The sequence below is a fragment of the Leptopilina boulardi genome, unplaced genomic scaffold (genome assembly GCF_019393585.1).
Source record: "Leptopilina boulardi isolate dan_hultmark-lab unplaced genomic scaffold, ZJU_Lbou_2.1 LbouV2_213, whole genome shotgun sequence".
In the NCBI taxonomy this organism is placed as follows: Eukaryota; Metazoa; Arthropoda; class Insecta; order Hymenoptera; family Figitidae; genus Leptopilina; species Leptopilina boulardi.
In genome coordinates this window covers 3,013,244-3,033,000 of record NW_026137767.1, presented here as the reverse complement: position 1 = coordinate 3,033,000, position 19,757 = coordinate 3,013,244, and the positions used below count along the sequence as shown (strand labels likewise).

The 19,757-nt window shown below is 30.2% G+C and overlaps 2 protein-coding genes across 5 annotated transcripts in view; both read right to left on the bottom strand.

The window, feature by feature from the left end:
* Positions 1-19,757, bottom strand: part of LOC127278965 (ankyrin-3-like) — a 117,847-nt gene that overhangs the window by 10,685 nt on the left and 87,405 nt on the right. For 3 of the 4 annotated variants that reach the window (XM_051300958.1, XM_051300956.1, XM_051300957.1), the window contains 4 exons: positions 13,127-13,265; positions 12,770-13,049; positions 10,447-10,596; positions 718-1,188 (listed from right to left, as the gene is read on the bottom strand). In XM_051300958.1, the coding sequence (XP_051156915.1) occupies positions 718-1,188; positions 10,447-10,596; positions 12,770-13,049; positions 13,127-13,265 (1,040 nt within the window). Of the gene's footprint in view, positions 1-717; positions 1,189-10,052; positions 10,238-10,446; positions 10,597-12,769; positions 13,050-13,126; positions 13,266-19,757 lie in introns of those variants that run through there. The other variant, XM_051300959.1, reaches the window with a different exon arrangement.
* Positions 6,394-10,198, bottom strand: LOC127278972 (uncharacterized). The gene is made up of 2 exons (XM_051300982.1): positions 10,053-10,198; positions 6,394-9,958 (listed from the first exon to the last, which is right to left on the bottom strand). Exon 2 carries the CDS (start codon positions 9,907-9,909, stop codon positions 9,016-9,018), a length of 894 nt encoding a protein of 297 aa, XP_051156939.1. The 5' UTR covers positions 9,910-9,958; positions 10,053-10,198; the 3' UTR covers positions 6,394-9,015.

Below are 19,757 nucleotides of genomic sequence, written 5' to 3'. Positions count from 1 at the left end.
CCGAAGTTTAGAATGAAAAGTTTCATTCCTTTAAAAGTTATAAGCGGTAGAATAAACGTATTTTTTTGTCGGCAGAACGTGTAACACGTAATAATTTCTAAACAAAGCTTATGGAAAAGAAGAAATATTATATTATACGATACAGGCATTGCCGTCTAACCAGTAAGAAGTTTTACTTTATGTTATTTATTTATTATTGCTTTAAATTTCACAGAAAATTAAAAGACATTAAAATAAGCTACATCACTTATTATTTTAATCCAATTTTGCTTATTTTAATCTATTTTGGTATTAAAATAAGCAAAATTGGATTAAAATAATAAGCGTTGCAGCTTATTTTAATACCTTATAATTTTCTGTGTTGTTGTTTTCAGTTTTTTTTCAAATGATTTTTTCTTGAAACGAAATTTTTTGTATTTGTGTATACTCTAGCTCAAAGAATTTTTAACCAATCCTTTCGATTGTAATTTAGTTTCCTTATGTACCTACGCTCTAAGTCAACCTCAAAAACTGAAAAAATTAATTATTTCAGATAAAAACTATGACTTTAAAAAGGTACTCAAAATTTAAGGAGAACGTTTACCATGAACTTTAATAAAATCATTAACAATTTGTGAATGCAATTTAATATGTGTACAAAATGACCTAAAATTTTTGATAAGATTCAACAAAACCTAGGTCGTTCTAAATCTATCTCTCCCCTTAAATTAATCTTACCTGTATCTATTTTGCTTGCAATAATATTCTTTTCTTTTTCTTTTAAACATTCTTGTGACTTATGTAAAATCTTAACATTAGAAATTTCCTTTTGAATTTGTTCTTCAAAATAGTGAGCCTTTTCTGCAACAGAACACTCTGAAATATCTGGAATATTCATATCTTCTAAAGTCTCGGATGATCTTCCTGAAAAAGCAGGGGTATATTCTTCTGAAGCTACATTTGGAATGTTCTCACTGTCACTCTCATTAAAAGTAAGCTGAGAGGATTTTGAAATTTCCGATTCTGATCTTTGATAACTATTTCGCTTTTTTGTAATGTCCTCCCAAAACTTTCTTTTTTCCGAATAAGTTTGCTTTTCTAAGATTAAATCGTCTTCTTCATCATTCATTTTATTAAGGTAACTAGCATCTACAGATTCAAGGGGATAAGCCGTTTTTTTTGCAAAGGAATCTTGGAATGTGGCAGTCTCTGCAACAACCAAGAAACATATTCATATTATTTTTATTATAATAAAATAATTAACTAAATTTCTTACATTTTTTAACATTTAGTCGTCAGTGAAATCTATAAAATACAATAAGTACGCAAGCTTAGTATGACGAGCTGTTAATATACAAGGGTTCGATAATAATACTTGCTTTTATCACGCGTGATAATTTCAATAATAATTTTTATTGGAGTGGCTTATTTTAATTCTTATGAAGTGCTTTGAAAAAAACTTTTTTGTATTATTTCCAGGTTTCTAAAAAGCATAGTAACCTTGCGTATACACTCTTTGCGGTAAAAATATTTATTTTAGAGCAAAATGAGTTTAATAACATTTTTAAATTGTACACATGTATATATTGATTTTATAGACAGAGCTACGATAATGATTTTCTAATTATTGTGAGAGGACATTCGTTAGAGACACTCTAAGAGTTAACAGAAAGGGTATTAGGGATCGTCAAAAGATGGTGTGTACGAACTGGCCTTTCTGTAAATACAGAGAAAACAGATATTGTTATCTTCACTAGGAAATACAAGGTTCCCACTGTTAAGAAACCAGTATTTTATGGAATAGAAGTTTCTTTTTCTTACTCTTTTAAATATCTAGAAGTTATTCTGGATACCCGGCCAGCAGCAAACTTGAATCCCATTTAATTCCGTTTTCGTAAAGTGTGCAATATGAAATAGAATATGTAACTGTAATTATTTTCTATTCCAGGCTTCTTGCCGGGTAAGAAGCTGACCTTGAAGAAGCACTTAGAGTATTAATATAGTAGGTTATGCATTAATTTTTGGGTTTGCAGGAGGGCAATTGTATCATCTTGGGGTCTAAAACCAAGTATGGTTCATTGGATCGATTCAATGGTTCTATTGATAAGGTTTCTGCATGCATGCAGCAGTTGTTTGGTAGATTAGAAGCCAGTTGAAAACGATGAAAACGAAGCTTGAGCAATTGCAGGCAATGGTGTTTAGAGGGATGACTGGCGCGCTGAGAACCACACCAACTTTGACCCTAAGTTTCTTCCTGGCAGAAGAACATCCACACATTTTAACAGTTAAAAAGGCTGCTCTTACTATGAGTAGACTTCAAGCACAGGACAAATGGAGAGCTAGGAGGCCAGTGGGCAAAAAACCATGTTCGTTTTAAAAACGTTTCATGTCTGTCAAATAATGTTCTAAAACATTTTAAGAACATAGATGTTCGAATAATGTTCTACAACATTATTTGGTAGGCATAAAACGTTCTAAAAACTTTCTTAAAACGTTTTTAAAACAAAAATGGTTTTTTGCCCACTGGGTTTGGAACAACAACAAGACAAAATGGTCAAAAGAGTGAAATTCAAAGCTTGCTTTCAGACCATTATTTCCTCGAGAAAGGATTGGGATAGTCACCCCAGCTTTGCACACCCTGAAAAATCTGACTATTGAATCAAAGTTAGTTTCGGATTGCTGAAAGGCATTGGACGTAGGGAAAGTGGTCGAAGACCACTGTAGGTAGACAGGCCAAGGATTTGTTGGGATTAAAACTCAACAGGGGCTTTTCCGAGTCTCTATTGAAACAACATCAGAGTTAGGACAGTGGTTAGGTTGCTTACGAGACATGACCTCCTAAACTATCATCAGCACAAAATAGGTAGAAACGTCTCACCTAGATGCAGATTGTGTGACGCGGAAGAAGAATCCTCGACTCATATTTTATGTTACTATCCAGAGTTTACGGCAGTAAGGTATCAATACTGGGAAGACGCATTTGCAGACCCAGATTGGATTCGCAAGCCCACGGCTGAAGAGTTACTGGACTTTTGGAAATCACAGAAAATTATAAGGTATTAAAATAAGCTGCAACGCTTATTATTTTATTCCAATTTTGCTTATTTTAATCCATTTTGGTATTAAAATAAGCAAAATTGGATTAAAATAATAAGCTTTGCAGCTTATTTTAATGCCTTTTAATTTTCTGTGATGACAGTACTTTAGGGAGGGAGACTGAGATCGAGTTTAACGGGGATAGATGCAATGGGTCTTGTGACTTAAGTGCCAACACACGTAATAGGGATCCTCAGTACAAACTTGTTTTAGGCTAGATTAGAATACTTAATTTTTTTATAATATTTAAAAAGCAATTTTATAAATTTGACAAGCAAGTTACTTCTAAAGGAGGTATACCGTATGGGAAATATGAAAAGATAATTAATATAAGAGTCTGTTAAACTAAAGAGAATAAGAGAATGGGTGAGAATGACAGATAAAAACCCTTTCTTCTTTTAAAAATCCCTGAAGAAGATCTTGAAAAAATTTTTTTACAAGTTCATCAGCAGATGAACTTTCACCTGTTCTGGTCAGTTCCTGTACAGAAAATTATACATATTCAGTATAAGAGATTGGAACAAGTTCATGAACATTTTCTTGAATTACATATAACCGTGCACATGCTCATGTATAAAAAAATTTTATACTAAAAATTTGAGAAACAATAATTGATCCATGAACATGTACAGGATCATATGTAATTCAAGAAAATGTACTTAAATTTGTAGATGAACTTTTACATGAACTTGTTCCAATTTCTTTACTAAATATGTTCAAATCGCGGGTTTGAGTCCTAACGTAGAAGAAAGGGTGTCCTCGGTATGGGTTTTTTTTGCTTCTATTGTTTATGAGCGACAGGAGTTAATTGGATACTGTCTCTTTAATTACCTCATGCCTATTGTAATTAATCTACGCTATACCTGTATCGACGCATCCTAAGTTTCCCTTTATTTTCCACTTCGATTGGTAATGGTGGGAGATACACTCATTATTATCCAAGGACCATAATGGTTTCATTATCGATTTGCAGACAGGACTATAAGAGTATACATAAAAGTATTCAAAAACTTTTACTACGTTATTACGCGCAGTTAATTTAAAGGCTTCAGTTCATTAATTTATAAACAGTTAAGAAAATTTAACTTCTGGATACGCTTAATTGACATAAAAAGTTGTAAGTGATTATAATTTTTTTCTATTATTTTTGAAACATGAAGTAAGTTATTGACAAAAAAAAGTCACTTTTGCAAATTTTTTATATCACAATGATGGAATTAACAATAATTGATTATTAGTAGCAGGTATCCTGAATTTTCGAACCGTCATTTGCGCCCAAGACATTGAAAAATTATTGTAATATTTGACGTCAAGAAATAAAATTAGAAAAAAAACACTCGTATAAGATTTTGCCTTCGTATTTTACTTCAAGTCGTTGAGAATATGAATATTTTCAATTTCTTAGGCGCAAATAAAAGTTCAAAAATTTATGATACCAGGTATTTTTTTGGATTGTTATTTTCTTAGTCAATAAAATTTACAACATAAAACCCTGTTGAAAATTCCTGTGAAAGAACACTTTTCTCGTATGTTCATATGTGGTTTACCACAAAGGATCCTTTTGCAAAGGATCCTGTAAGGAACTTGTGTGTGAACTATCATGGTTACCCACATATTGAAAATAATTACAACAAGGGATCTCACGATTTTTCCTGTATAAGATCATGTACAAGTTCTTTTATAAACAACTTTTAATGTAAGATCCTACGTAGGATCCGAGAGATGATCTTGCATGTGTTTTTCTTCACAGGATTCTTTTTACGAAATGTTGTATAAAAGTGTTCCTCCACAGTACCCTTAAAGTGTTCCTAAATAGGTTCCTACATGATAATCTTAATAAGATTATTTAGGTATACCATTTTGTTGCGAAATAGCATGTGTTCCTACGTAGAAACTTTTAAAGTTTCTTTAACGAGTTCGTTCCTACATAGTTACAAGTATAAATTCTTACGTGTGATCCTTAGTATATTGACCCTATTGAAAATTCCTATAAAGTTTTCCACGTGTGATCCTTTAAAACGAATCTATTAGGATATAGTTTTCTATATAGTTTCGTTTTTCTCTGCAGTCGGTGGTTAGGTTTGTGTATATACCCTATTGAAAAAAACACGTATAATTATACGTATAATAAGACATACGAATTTGAAACAAGAATTATACGTATAATTATACGTATCTATAATTTTTAATATTTAGGAATATATAAATATGGAATATATTTTTGTTTATTAATATATACCTAAATATTATAAAATATAGACAAGTATATTTATACGTATAATTATACGTGTTTTTTCAATAGGGTAGGGTCTTTAGCTAGCGCGCGTCGAACCTGGGTTCAATCCCCAGTCCCTCCAAATTTATTTTCAAATATTTCTCCAGAATACTAGAAATCGAAAAACAAGCAAGGCAACAATGATATAAATAAAAAAAAATAATCAAAATCTTTTTTAATTTTCATTTTTGGTGACATCCTTTGTAGGATCCTATGTAGGAAACTATATAGAAAACTATATAAACTATATCCTAATAGATTCATTTTAAAGGATCACACGTGGGAAACTTTATAGGAATTTTCAATAGGGTCAACATACTAAGGATCACACGTAAGAATATATGCTTGTAACGATGTAGAAACGAACTCGTTAAAGAAACTTTAAAAGTTTCTACGTAGGAACACATGCTACTTACCAAGAGCAAGGTACTTAGGAACTTGTGAAAGAAACTTCTAGGGATACCACATAGTAACACACTAATAAAGAGTACTGGTAGGTACGAACTAGTGAAGAAAACATCGAAGGATATCATGTAGGAACACACACTACTTACCAAAAGCAAGGCACGTACGAACTTATGACGGAAACTTCAAAGGATACCACGTAGGAACACTCACTATTTAGCAACAAAATAGTATAAATGATCTTATTAAGGTTACCATGCAGGAACCTATTTAGGAACACTTTAAGGGTACTGTGGGGGAACACTTTTATACAACATTTCGTAAAAAGGATCTCGTGAAGAAACACACGCAAGATCATCTCTCGGATTCTACGTAGGATCTTACATTAAAAGTTGTTTATAAAAAAAATTGTACATAATCTTATACAGGAAAAATCGTGAGATCCCCTGTTGGAATTATTTTCAACATGTGGAAAACCATGATAGTTCACACACTAGTTCCTTACAGGATCCTGTGTAGTCAACCACATATGAACATACGAGGGAAGTTACGAAGGAACTCGAAATAGGATCCTGTATGTGTTCCTTCACAGGAATTTTCAATAGGGAATGTAGAAATGAAATTTCAAAAAACCATAATAATACTTATAATATTTTAATTTTTTCAACAGTGTTTACAGCATGCTTACAATTTTTTTGTTATTATTATATATTTATATTTTGAATGAATGTTAGAGAAAACGAACGCAGAATGCAGTACGTTAGAGATGAAAACGTAACGTACGTATACATTCAAACTAAATATCTTTAATACAAACGACATTTCTTTTTATACAAAGAAGTCTACGATAAGTTTAAATTATACTTTGCTTTATTAAAATGCATAATATCTATATTTCATCAGTGACATATAATAGTTACCTTAAAAACCAGGTTTATTGAGTTAAATAAATTTTTTTTAACACACGCACCGAAAGTACATCATTTCTTACCTGTGTAGCGGGAGAAAAGTATGTCTTTTCCTCCCGGTATTGTTACTGATGGATTGAAATGAAGAATTTGATTTTGTTTTATAATATAAATTGTTAATACTGACAGGTTATCAATTTACGAAAAGTTATATTCTGAACTTTCGACAAAATATTATTAAAGTTTCATTCAAAAATTAATAATTGTGTTCAATGCTTTATTAAATATTTGTACTTTCGGTATACGTGTGTTAGAAAAAATAGTATGTGCAACTCGGGAGGAAAATGATTCCCAGCTCGTGTGTTTACAGTTCTCGTCTTCGCTCGTGCGCTCGCTACACCTCGAACTGCAAACTTCACACTCGTGGAAATCAACCATTTTCCTCCCTAGATGCACAATATACTATTCTTTAAATATCATCTGTTAAGGTACGTAAAAAACAATTTTTTCAGCTCTCATTCCATAAAAAGATTTTGTTAATAATAAGTGAATAAAAAACTGTTAAATTTTTAAAACATGTTGTAATAGTGGTGTATGTTGATAAATAATATCAATTCATCAACCTCAAGTATCCTTGAGTAACAAGATTTTTTAAAGAATTATAAGACATTTTGCGAATATTTGTCTGGGTTGACTATTGTAAATACTTTAAAAATCAAGGATACAAAATTCTTAAAACATTTAGAAAAATTTGACAATTTTTTTAACTAAATTTAAGATTTTTATGTGGTAAGAGTTGACAAAATTTTTTTTCAGTTTACACTATCAATTTTTGATCTGACTATCAAACCGATTCAATTTACACCTAACTAACATACGCCTGTTAGGTACATATTCATCTTCATATAAAATATTTAAAATTCCAGTGTTACCATTTTCTTCTCAAAAATATAAGTTCTGTACAGAATATTCAATCTAATCTTTGGTTTCTTTAAATTAAAAATTTCTGTTACAGATGAAATAAAAAAATACCTATTCTTTCTAAAAATGGCCTTCTTTCATTTCCTACATATCACATTTGTTAAAGGTTTATCACTTTTCTCCCACAAAAATGTAAAAATATTTTCTGTTTTATCATCATTGTTATCAATATTTTTAAATTATCAGCACATAACTTTTATTACTCATATCTACAAAAAACAAAAATTGTAGAAGAAGTAAAAAATGTTCTTTTTCTTATCACAAAAGTTTAAAATCTAAAAACGAAAACAGTTTTTAAATATAATAAATTCAATATTGTATTAAGATATAATACAATCTACAACAGTTCTTTAAAAAAAATATTAAATAAGTGTAAAAATTATTCCTTTAAAGTTAATATTATTAATTTTCAATCTCAAAAAATAAAAAATTATTATTAATGGTATTAGTTTTTTTAACGCAATCTTTAATTATTACGCTTTCCTAACAAACTTGTTAGGGAAATTTGCAACATATCGGTTTATGAAAATTCATCGGCTTACATAGATATCTGAAAGAACGTGTTGTAAGCATTTTAGTGTTTGCCTTCTGGCAGAACATTTTTCTTTCTTTGAAGAAAAAACAAATTTATTAAAATTGTAATAAAAAATTTTTGTTAAACAGTATGTAAATCATTAATAAAAAATCATTGTTTTCATAATATCTGTAAGATGAGTAACTACTGAGCAAAAAGAAAAAAAAACATTATATTTTTTGGCAAACAATTATGCTTCCATTGATAGAAATCGACATGTTTCAACATCGATACTTTAATAATAATTTATTATGTTTTTTATAAATAAATTCTGTAAATAAACTGTACTTTATTTCTGAAGATCTTTATAAAATATTAGTTTGTAATAAGTTTTCTAAATCTACAATTTTGTGGAGCCAATTTACCTAACTGAGTTCCGTACAGCATCAAACATCTTTTAGATTTCAAAATAAATGTTGAACAGATTCTTGACTTAAGTGAACTATATTTTATGTACACTTTACTAAAAAATATATTTTTCAATTCTGTTCCATTGGTTTGATACTAAACCGGAATCTTTCCGAATAAATTTCATAGTAAATAAGAATAATTCAAAATTAAAGAACATTATTTGTAAATGTTTAAACTTTAGACTGAATAATACTAAATCCGTAAAATTAAAAGATGAAAAAGAGTATTGTAAAATTGTTTCAAAATAATTTTTTCCTGCAGTTTACATTAACACGAAATTAATTTCAGTTATCAAATTCTTTCATTTTCTTAATATCATAACCGAGGTCATCAGTTGCGCATATATACTTTGTTTTCTGTTTCTTTTATCTAATTTCAAAGTTATTTTACTCCAGATCTTCCACATCAGTGTGACTATCGCTAATTCCATCGTCTGAAACATCTTTGGCAACATTAAGTAGATTATCCATTTTATTAAGATTTTTCATAACGATTTGTGAAGTTGCAAGTCCATCCAAAACTATTTCCTCTTGAAGTCCACAAGCTCCTTCTTCCTCATCTTCGTCAGAGGCATCCATATCTTCACTATCAGTCGTCGGCATGACAATAATATCCGGCATTTTAGAAATGACTTCTTGTTCTCTTGCTGTACAAATTTGATTTCTCACTTCAACCGAAAATGGCCCATCTCCCTCCTTTGTAGTAATAGTTTCTCCATTAAAATCAGTAAAAATATCTGATCGAGCTTCAACACATATTGGACCTGGTTCTTCACCATCCTCGTACGCTAAATCTTCAACGTCAGTTTCTCCCTGATGACCATTAAACATCACATTTAAACTATTTTTAATAGGATTTACTTTTACGGCATCTTGTGTTTCAACATCACTTGTATAAATTTCATCAACGTCAGTTAAGTTATCTACGAAACTGCTACGACGTTCTTTTGTTAAATATAAATGTTCCTGATGCACATACTCGGGTTCTTGATATTCAACTCCATCTACAGTTACTGAAACAACGGGATTCGGTATGTTTTGAGAATCAGAATTGACTTTAGTGAAAGTATTATTTTTTCCTATTGGATTTATAATTGTTAATTCTCCTTCAGAATCAGTATCGGAGAAATGTAACGAAGTATTGTTCATTAAAGCATTCAGACGCCTTCGAGTCGACCTAGTTTTGCGTTTAACTTGTGTAGTAGCTACATTTCCACATCTCCCTTGATTTAGTAAACAATTATTTGTTGACATTTCTTTACTTTTACATTCCGACTCCATTATAGAATTGAATTTTTTTTAGTTAAAATAAAATTTAATATTATTAATCCTGAAAAGAAAATTAAATTCTCTAAATTAATTTGAACCAAAAAAAAAAAAAAAATAAATTAAAATGCAACAAATAAAGTAACTAAGAAACTCACTGTTGTAGTATGAATTTCACAAGTATGTTTTTCAATAAACTAGTTGATGGTAAATAGTATGCAAGCAGTTGATTACTGACAACGAAACTCGACCCTCGGTCATTGCGATTTGTTGATACATTACCCTTAACCGAGTTAGAGAAGCCGTATGGCTTCTTAAGTCATAAGAGGATTTACTTTTCTTCCTAAATGAAAATATAGAAAAAACAGTCTCATATCGAACGACGACTATATATGAGCCTAGCTAATTGCATTTAATACATTTAGGTTTCATTGAGAAACCTTCTGCGACTCTTATGTTATCGATGAAATGAAGGTTGCTTTATTCTTCTTTTTTTTCTTTTCTACCTTAACTTTAACAACAAAAATGTAAAATAAATGAAAGATTTTGTACCTGTCAGTTTTTTTTGCAGCTTATCATTTAAAACCTTCTTCTCCAATGGAGAAGTCGATTTTGGCTCATCGCACTTCTCTTTGTGATCTGATAAAGATTTCGGATTCATGATATCAGAATTTTGAGCCATTTTGTTCGAGTCTTCAACGACTGAAAAACAAATGTTTAATTTTTGTCATTTAATAATATCTTCTACTTCGTTACAAACAATACTTTCTCTTATTAAATAAAATTGTTAGTCAACTTCAAAGTTTTGGAGTTCAAGAGAATTCTTTTAATAAATTAATATTTATAAATAATATTGTCGGAGAAAAAAGATTGTAATAATTTTAATTCTATTGCATTAAAAAAAATAAATGGTAATATTAATGCAATGTTGCTTCGCGTAAGATTAAAATAGTCATTACCCTATTGTAAATTCCCATATGAGATCCTGTATATAAGATCACTTATGGTTTCTCACATGAGATCTTACAAGAATCCAAGAAATAAAATGAAGGTTACAAGAAATCCAAGAATATGGACATGAGAAAAATCTCATGAGTGTCCATATTGAATTCTATATGAGATCTAATATAGGATCCCACATGGGAATATGTAGTAGTTATTTTGTAAAATAATGTGAGATATATTTTAGATTTTAAACATAAAATATATTTGCTTTATATAAAATGATCTCAAAATTTTGTTAGATTTTGCGTATCCCTTACCGTTTTTGAGATATTCGCAAATTTTATTTTTCAAATTTCGACCCCATATGGGATCCTATATGAAATCCTATATGGGCACTGATGAGATTCTTCTTAAGAGATATCCTTATAAGATTTCGTATAGAATCTCATATAATAAACCATAATAGCGATCTTATATAGGATCTCATATGGGAATTAACAGTAGGGTACCATGCGTTTATATATGAAATAATTGTATTCCTTGCATGAAAACGAATCGATTATTATATATAATATTTACATTTGAGGTAAATTGAATAAATTAATGAAAGTTAAAAAATAGAAAATACACATTTTAGTTGAAAAATTTTATATTTATTTAAATTCATGTTTAAATATAAAATAATTGTGTTCCTTGCATTAAAACGAATCGATATAATTGTAAATAATTATAAATTATATATTATTTTTCATTAATATTTAGAAATTTCGGTTAAAATATAAATTTTTGATTTTCTAACTTCCATTAATTCTTTAAATTTTACTCAAATGTATAGATACTGTAATATTTATATTATTATATTATTTTTATATGTTTATTTCAATGTTAATGCAAATTTTTTTGCTGATCGTAAAGAGGAAGCAAAATGTTCATGTAATGAACATCTGAATTTACAACTGGTTTTGTTGACACCAGATAGGTCAACAATTTTCCTTAGTGTCAGTTGTTTTGAGAAATTAAAATTTTTAGTTGGGACATTATACGTAAAATGCCTCATATATATTAAGACTATCACCCGCAAATTATTAAGTTTGTAAATAATTAGCTCATGCAACTTTTATGTAAGAGGAATAATGAGTGAGAACAAGTTTCTGAAATAAAAACTTTTTTTTAAAAAATATAATGTATTAAAATAAGAGGAGGGAATTTATAATAGAATAAATATTAATGATATCCCTATAGAGTTTTTCTTGAATATTCTGAATATCCGGATACAGTGAGGGCGAGAAAATCTTTCTCCAAAAGGAAAAATGTTTGAATTGAGTTTAATTTTATCAGTTATATTATATGATTTATGCAACAGACACTTTATATAAAAACTTATATCAATATTGGGAACATTAACTCAATATTCTGCTAGGTGAAAATGTTCACACGGAAATTTACGTGTAAATTCATAAGAATTTCTAGGCGTACTTCTACGTGAACATCTTCACCTGGCTTACTGTTATTTCAATTATACTTTTATAATAATAAGAATAGTGAAAAATAAAATAATAATAGTGTGAAATAAAAAGTATTATTTTATATTTACATATTTTTATCTATTAAATAGATTTTTAAATACTATAATTTAAAAATTAAATAAATTTTTTAAATAGAAATTCAATGCACTAAACATGCATTTCAACGTCACGCGTGCGACACACACGCCGTGCGTCACATATGAGGACGCATCTGCGTGCTCAAATGATGTCACGCCGTGCTGGTTAATTGGCACGCGTGCGAGCGAAATGTCTAGCAATATGCATGTATTCTTGCTATTTGGGTAAATATATCAGAAACAGTAGTAATTTTTAAGCTGCAATTACAGGTGCTGTGGTATTAAAATATTGTTATCTATTAGTAAATAAAAATATATTTTACGAACCTAATCGTTTGCTTTTTAATACTGAATCATTATATATCTCTGGAAGCACAATATTTAGTACACAAACTGGTTGCTGAGGAGGTTCTCCTTTAGCTACTTTAGGTTCTCTCATAAAAAGCATTCTTGCGACAGGATCTAAAGTTGGATCTTTCACTTTTACATGAAACGATATCCGGTTTTGTCGAAAAGATTTAAAGATAAATTTCAACTGTACACCAGACTTTGTAACAGGAACAAGATTTCCACTGAATTCTATATATAGATATTTTCCATCCAAAGCCTGAGAACAAATATACGTTTTTTTTTGTTTACTTTAAATTCTAAACATTATATAATCATAATGTGAAAAAATATTACCTCAACATCACGACTTTTTACGAGTTCCAAAAAGTTTTCTTGTATTTCCAGAGAGTGCATTCCATCTTTTCCATCTGTCATGCATAATATCCGCAAAGTAGCTTCTACTAAGTCGAATCGTTTCGAGTATATTACAAAGCTTAAAAATAATAAAATATATGAAATATTAATGACAAGTTCTTATTATTTTTATAATTTTTTAATAATTATAAAGACTTCTATATTTAGTAAATAAATAGAACATTCGATTTGTTTTTATTTTTTAAAGTATGTTTCATTCAAGAAACCTTTCTAATTATATTATTTTTTATTTTCCTATATTTATAAATATAAGAAATGTAATATAATTTTCTTATCAAATCTGCTTCAAAATACATATTTTTCTAAATATAATATATTTTTCGGGGTGTAAACACCACTTGTTTAATATAGTGTCAAAAAAAGTTATCTCAAGATGGGATTGGCTAAACTTCAATATGCCATCTTGTGTTTACCTACTTCGGACAACCATTTTCCTTTTTCGTCTTTCTTTAATTAACACGATAGAAAGAGAAATAAAAACCAAAATGTCTGACGAAGTAGATAAAAGTCAGTAGACCGCTAATCCCAAAAGAGTTCTGAAATACATGGAGAAAAAAATCAAGTTGCGTTTACTGGACACTCTAAAGTAAATATACGTAAACTATAACAAAGTTTGGGCTACGCATGAGTCTCTAGTAAGCGCAACTTGATTTTTCTCTCCGTGTATCTATATATAAAGTCGCTCGAAGTGCCTCTAGCGGATGCTTTTTCAAAATAATGGGTAGCTTAATCTGACAATTATGTACACATGTTCTAGCAAAATAGTTATTTATGATACAAGTGCGTAAAGTGAGTGATTATACGAGTGATGCAAATCACACGAGTATAATCAGATTTACGCACGTGTATCATACAACATTTTTTGCAACACCCACCTCTAAAGTTGAGTACCTATTATGAAGAATTCCAACTCTCTATTAGAATAATTTCGATTGTATAGAATTAAATAAATCAATCAAAGATCAGGAAAAATATCATTAAGCAGGAGTGTATAAATTTAAAAGTAAAGTTCGTTTTTTAATTTTGTGGTTTTGTATGGTCTAAAACAATCCTTATATATTTGTGAGGAAAATTCCGGTGCCTAAAGTAAATTTCGCAGTGCGTAAAGTAAATTTCAGTACGTAAAGTGAATCACTTTACACACCGTTTTAAAAAGAGCTTCTTTACACGCACTTTTCGGTGTTTAAAATTTAACTTTAGAGGTTAATGTTGCAAAAATTAATTTATAAACAAAAATATTTTAAACTATAGTTAATATCCGTAAAAAAATGTCTATTATAATCAAAAGCGCAATAACTACTTGATGACAAAAAAAGTATATTTCTGGAAATGTCTTAAGAGAAACATCGGGTACAGGAAGTCAAAAAAATAATCCTAATATGGTTGCCATATTTATTCGTTCCGCGTACGATAAGGTAGGGATTTCTCAAGATTGATAACTTGTCTCTTTGCCATAACCCAGATAGCACGTAAGCTTGCAGCAAACTTGCGGCAAGCTTCAAATATCCAACTTGACCCAAGCTTGCATGGTAAGCTTGCCGAAAGATTGCAGTATAAGGTTACTGCAAGATTGCTCAGTAAGCTTGCACGGTAAGCTTCTCGCAAGGGTGGTGCAAGGTTGCCAAATAACCTTGCCAATCAGCACAGAAGGTTGCAGCAAGCTTGCCATGTAAGTTTGCTTGACAACCTTATGGCAAGCTTGGTGCAAGCTTGCGTAATATAACAAAAAAAATTTGGGGGGAGAAAATTAATTTTTTTACATACATTGAGCACCATTTCCTGGATGGTCAAAAAAATTTACTGCGCAGCCGTAAGTGCTTGTGATTGCAAGTGCGCATAGTGCTCATTTTCAATGTAAACTTCTGTGCTGATTGGGGAAGGTTATTGGCAACCTTGCCACAAGCTTACCGTGCAAGCTTGCGGTAATCTTATCATGCAATCTTGCAGTAACCTTTCACTGCAATCTTTCGGTAAGCTTACCACGCAATCTTGCGATAACCTTACTGTGCAATCTTGCAGTAACCTTACACTGCAATCTTTCGGCAAGCTTACCATGCAAGCTTGGGTTAGGTGGGGCATTTGAAACTTGCGGCAAGCTTGCCGTACAAGGTTGGCAATATTGCGCGGCAAGCTTGCCACAAGGTTGCTGCAAGCTTACGTGCTATCTGGAAATATGGCTAGTAATATCTTACCAATGATATATTAAGTATGTCTTTCTATAAATAAAAATGATAAAGTAACTTTGATGAGACGTCTAGATCCAACCACACTTTGCCATTGCAGGGACTATATAAAATCCTTTTTTTGAAATACATTTCAATGTGACCAATAACATCTTCCCGAAGACATATCATTATATCAGGAGTTGTTGGACATTTCCACGACTTTACACTTTTTTGCATTGTAGAAATTTCTACACCGCTTTCCATGACTAATTATTTTTTCTGGAAAGTATGATCCCTCATACTGAAAAATAACGTGTTCTCCAACTTCTTGAAGACATTTTTCTATTTCAATTTCCATCTCTTGTTCCATCTCTGATGTTCTCCTTCCTTCATTTTTCTTTTCCGTCCTTTCGTTCTTTACGTAATGCTCCAAGCATTCTTCTTCTTCTTCTTTCTTTTCTTTTTTTCTTTTGTTCGATATCTGACGTACGATGAAACTTCTTCTGTTATGAGAACTTCTCCATACGTGTGACGTTTTAGTCCTAGTAAGGCAGCACCCTCTATATCGAAACTAAAATTTCGAAAATTTTTTTACAGTATTTACTTGAAAACAAGAAACAAAGAAAAAAAATATTATTTAGATTGTCAGAAGAACGCATATTCTTGGTCCAAGAAAATATGGAATTCGTCTAAAAAGTTAATTGACTTCTATGAAATGTAAAATATATTAAGTCAAGATCATACATATATATTATTATATATATAAATATATACAGTATACTGTATCGAAACGCGTCATATGATTTTAAGAACAAAATATAATTAAGCCATTAGGCCAAATACTGGTTAACATCATTTACCTACTAAATTAAATTATATGGCTTTTCAAAATTATTAAATTTATATATATATATATATATAATATGAAATAATTTGTTTTTTCAGTTGAAATATTGATATAAACTTGAATGAAATCATTCTTTTGTTTCCTTGAAAATATTTTTTATTTAATTCAACGCTAATATAGTCTAAAGTCAAGAAAATGCGAATATTAATATAAGTAAATACTTGTTTTAACTTGATTATCTCATAATTTTTGAATTAAGAAATTAGTATTTGGTAAAAGTTATTATCGCAACCCAATATTTTATTTTCCCGAAGTACCAAAAAGTATTCAATCAAGAATATTATATTCTTAAGCAAAATAATAAAATAATGTCTGAAGAATTTTCATTTCTTGAATCAAATAGTTTTATTCATTTTCTTTGAATTAATGTTTTACTCAATACAAATCCCGTATTCTTGATCCAAGAAAATATTTTTCTCCAAATGGATGTGAAACTTAAATAGGAGTTTTTGAAAATCGTCAATTGAGTCAGGATGGCATAATGGTCTACGTTACTGCTTCTGGTGCGCGCAACCCGGATTTAGTTCCTCGGACTGTGAAAAATTTTCATTCAAGGTATTTGTGTTAAGTATTAATTAAATATAAAGATGTATGTAAAATAAACATTATTAAAATAAATAATAAAAAATAATAAAAAATATGAATGTTAATAATAATAAATAAAAATGTTTGACTTAAGAATTAGACATGGTGGGATGAGGAAAGGGTGTAGGAGGGGTAGGGGTAATTCAAGTAAATGTTTACTTGTATTGGAAAAATATTTTTTTGGTTGAACTCCTTAAGTTTTCTCAAGTCAAGAAAATATTTTCTTTATTTAATATATATATATGTTACGGGCAATGTGCGGGAGGCGGGCAATGTCCGAGAATGCCCGGGCATTGTCGACAATGCCCAAAATCAGTGGGCATTGTCGACATTGCCCACTTATTTTTAAAAACGTTTACAAAAGGTTGACAATGCCCGGTCATTGTTGACAATGCCCGGGCATTTTCGACATTGCCCACTAATTTTTGGGCAATGTTGTTTATTATAAATAAGTAACATGTTATTAGAAAATAATGCCCGAAATATTTATTTTCACTGTCACTGTTAATAGGTCTAATTAATTTCTTGTTTCCGTTCACGGAAATTGTGTCGTATTTTTTTAAAAATCTGTAACTCCTCGAATCCTTTTTTTCGCATAACTTTAATTGGTCCACTTTTTTAATGTAACTTTCATATTCCTCACAAGACATGTAAGCACAATTGTCTGTCCGTTTTTTTGACAGCAAAATAATTTGTTGTACTAACAAAGCGTTGATCAAATAAATTTTTCTCACCTTAATTAATATTTTTGTAGAAATAATAAAATTAATTGATAATTAAGTACAAAATTTATTAAAACTTTTTTCTTTACAATTATAAAACATTATTTTAGTACATTAAATATTAAAAATTAAGAATTACAGCCGAGTATCACAATGAAGTCTATACTTATGTTTGATATCGTAAAATGACGAAAAGTCCTCCTTTTGGGGCACACAAAATGATTGCAAATAAATCCATTGAATTGACTGCACAAATAAAAATTCTTCAGAATTTAGTAAACAGCGTTAAATTGATTATATTATTCAATTATTCAGTTTTAACAAGTGATGAAATATTTACTTATATTACAAATTATTTTTTATTAAAAAATTTTATGCATTTCAACATTGCCCAAAATGGACTGGGCATTGTCGACATTGCCCAGAAAACAGAATTTTATAAATAATTTTCGACATTGACCGAAAAAAACAGGGCAATGTCGACAATGCCCACTGATTTTGGGCATTGTCGACAATGCCCGGGCATTCTCGGACATTGCCCGCCTCCCGCACATTGCCCGTAACATATATATATATATATATATATATATATATATATATCTCCCAAAATTCCCTGAAACTTGACAGAACCTCACATGGCGAGGTTAGAAAACTTCAGTGGCAAGGTTCATACAAGTTTGTGTCGATGTTTAAATGTCCACATGAAAAGAATATTCACACGAAACTTTGAGGAAATATTACACATAAATATTCACGTGCAATGTTCAGTCAATGTTGTGTCAATATTTAAATTACATTTTCGCCTAGTTATAAAAATTTTATTTACTAATATAATAAGTATAGGTGAATATTGACACAACATTTACTGAACATTGCACATTAATATTTACAGTGTAATATTTCCTCAAAGTTTCGTGTAAATATTCTTTTCATGTGGACATTTAAACATCGACACAAACTTGTATGAACCTTGCGACTGAAGTTTCCTAACCTCGCCGTGTAAGGCTCTGTCAAGTTTCAGGGAATTTTGGGTGCTGTGTGGGTATATATATGTCGTAGGCCGATAGACATTTCAAGCCGTTAGCCAAAATCCTGGCTTATATTCTAATGGCCGGCCAGTAGAATACTGCGCTAATGGGCTACTAGACTGACATTCTTCAGGCCGTTAGAAGAAACTCTGTTTACATTATAATTCAACACACGTTAATTAATATAAATATTAGTAATTGCCTAATGAGGAAACGAGGTAGGTATTGTTCTTACATTTACCAAAGAGAATAATTTTGAAAATAAGTTTTAGTTTTCAAATAACTTTTGTTTAATTCAGTCACAATATGACCGAAAATATTGTAAATCGTGGCGAATTTGAAGCTAAATTGTTCAGCTTTTATGACAAAAATGCAGCAAGTAATAGGTCACTGTGGAATATAATGCACGAGTTAAACGTTATTACATCTCTTATAGAATGTGAAGAAAAAAAAACAAAAAAAGTCATCATTATCACAATTGCAAAATTAATGAACATCAATGCAGAACGAGAAGATATGCTTGTTTTAAGGCAAATATTCTGTGCAACTCACGATGCCATTTGAGTTCTTCGTGTTGCAATAAATAAATTTCTTAAAAGTCAATTAAGTTCTTAGACGAATTCCATATTTTCTTGGACCAAGAACATGCGTTCTTCTGACAATCTAAATAATATTTTGATTTAAATCTTTACTTACTTGAACCAACATTTTAGTCTCGATATAGTTGATGCTGTCTTACTAGGGGGAAAAATATCAATAATTTTTGTAACAGATGTACTTTCATTTTTTTCTTGCGTTCTTTTTCTTTTACAGCTTAAATCTAAAGAAACATCTGTGATTTCCTCATCTTCTTTATTGTTATTTGAGATGGTTTCTTTAAAAAGACTATCATCTTCAAAATTATTTTGAAAGGAAGGCATTTCTTTTCACTCTCATCTAGTAGAATCGAGCTTTTTCTGGATGTTTTTTCGGTGTTGAAAACGGACAAATGCTCTTGAATCAAATAAATCTGCAGGAATTTTTTTTTCATTCCAAGGGAAACAATCCAGTGGAATTAAACCTACTGATGATGTTTGTGCGACTAAAATTTGTCTACAGGTGCCGTCCCATGACAGCGTGAAACGCCGGTGTTTCACGCTGTCA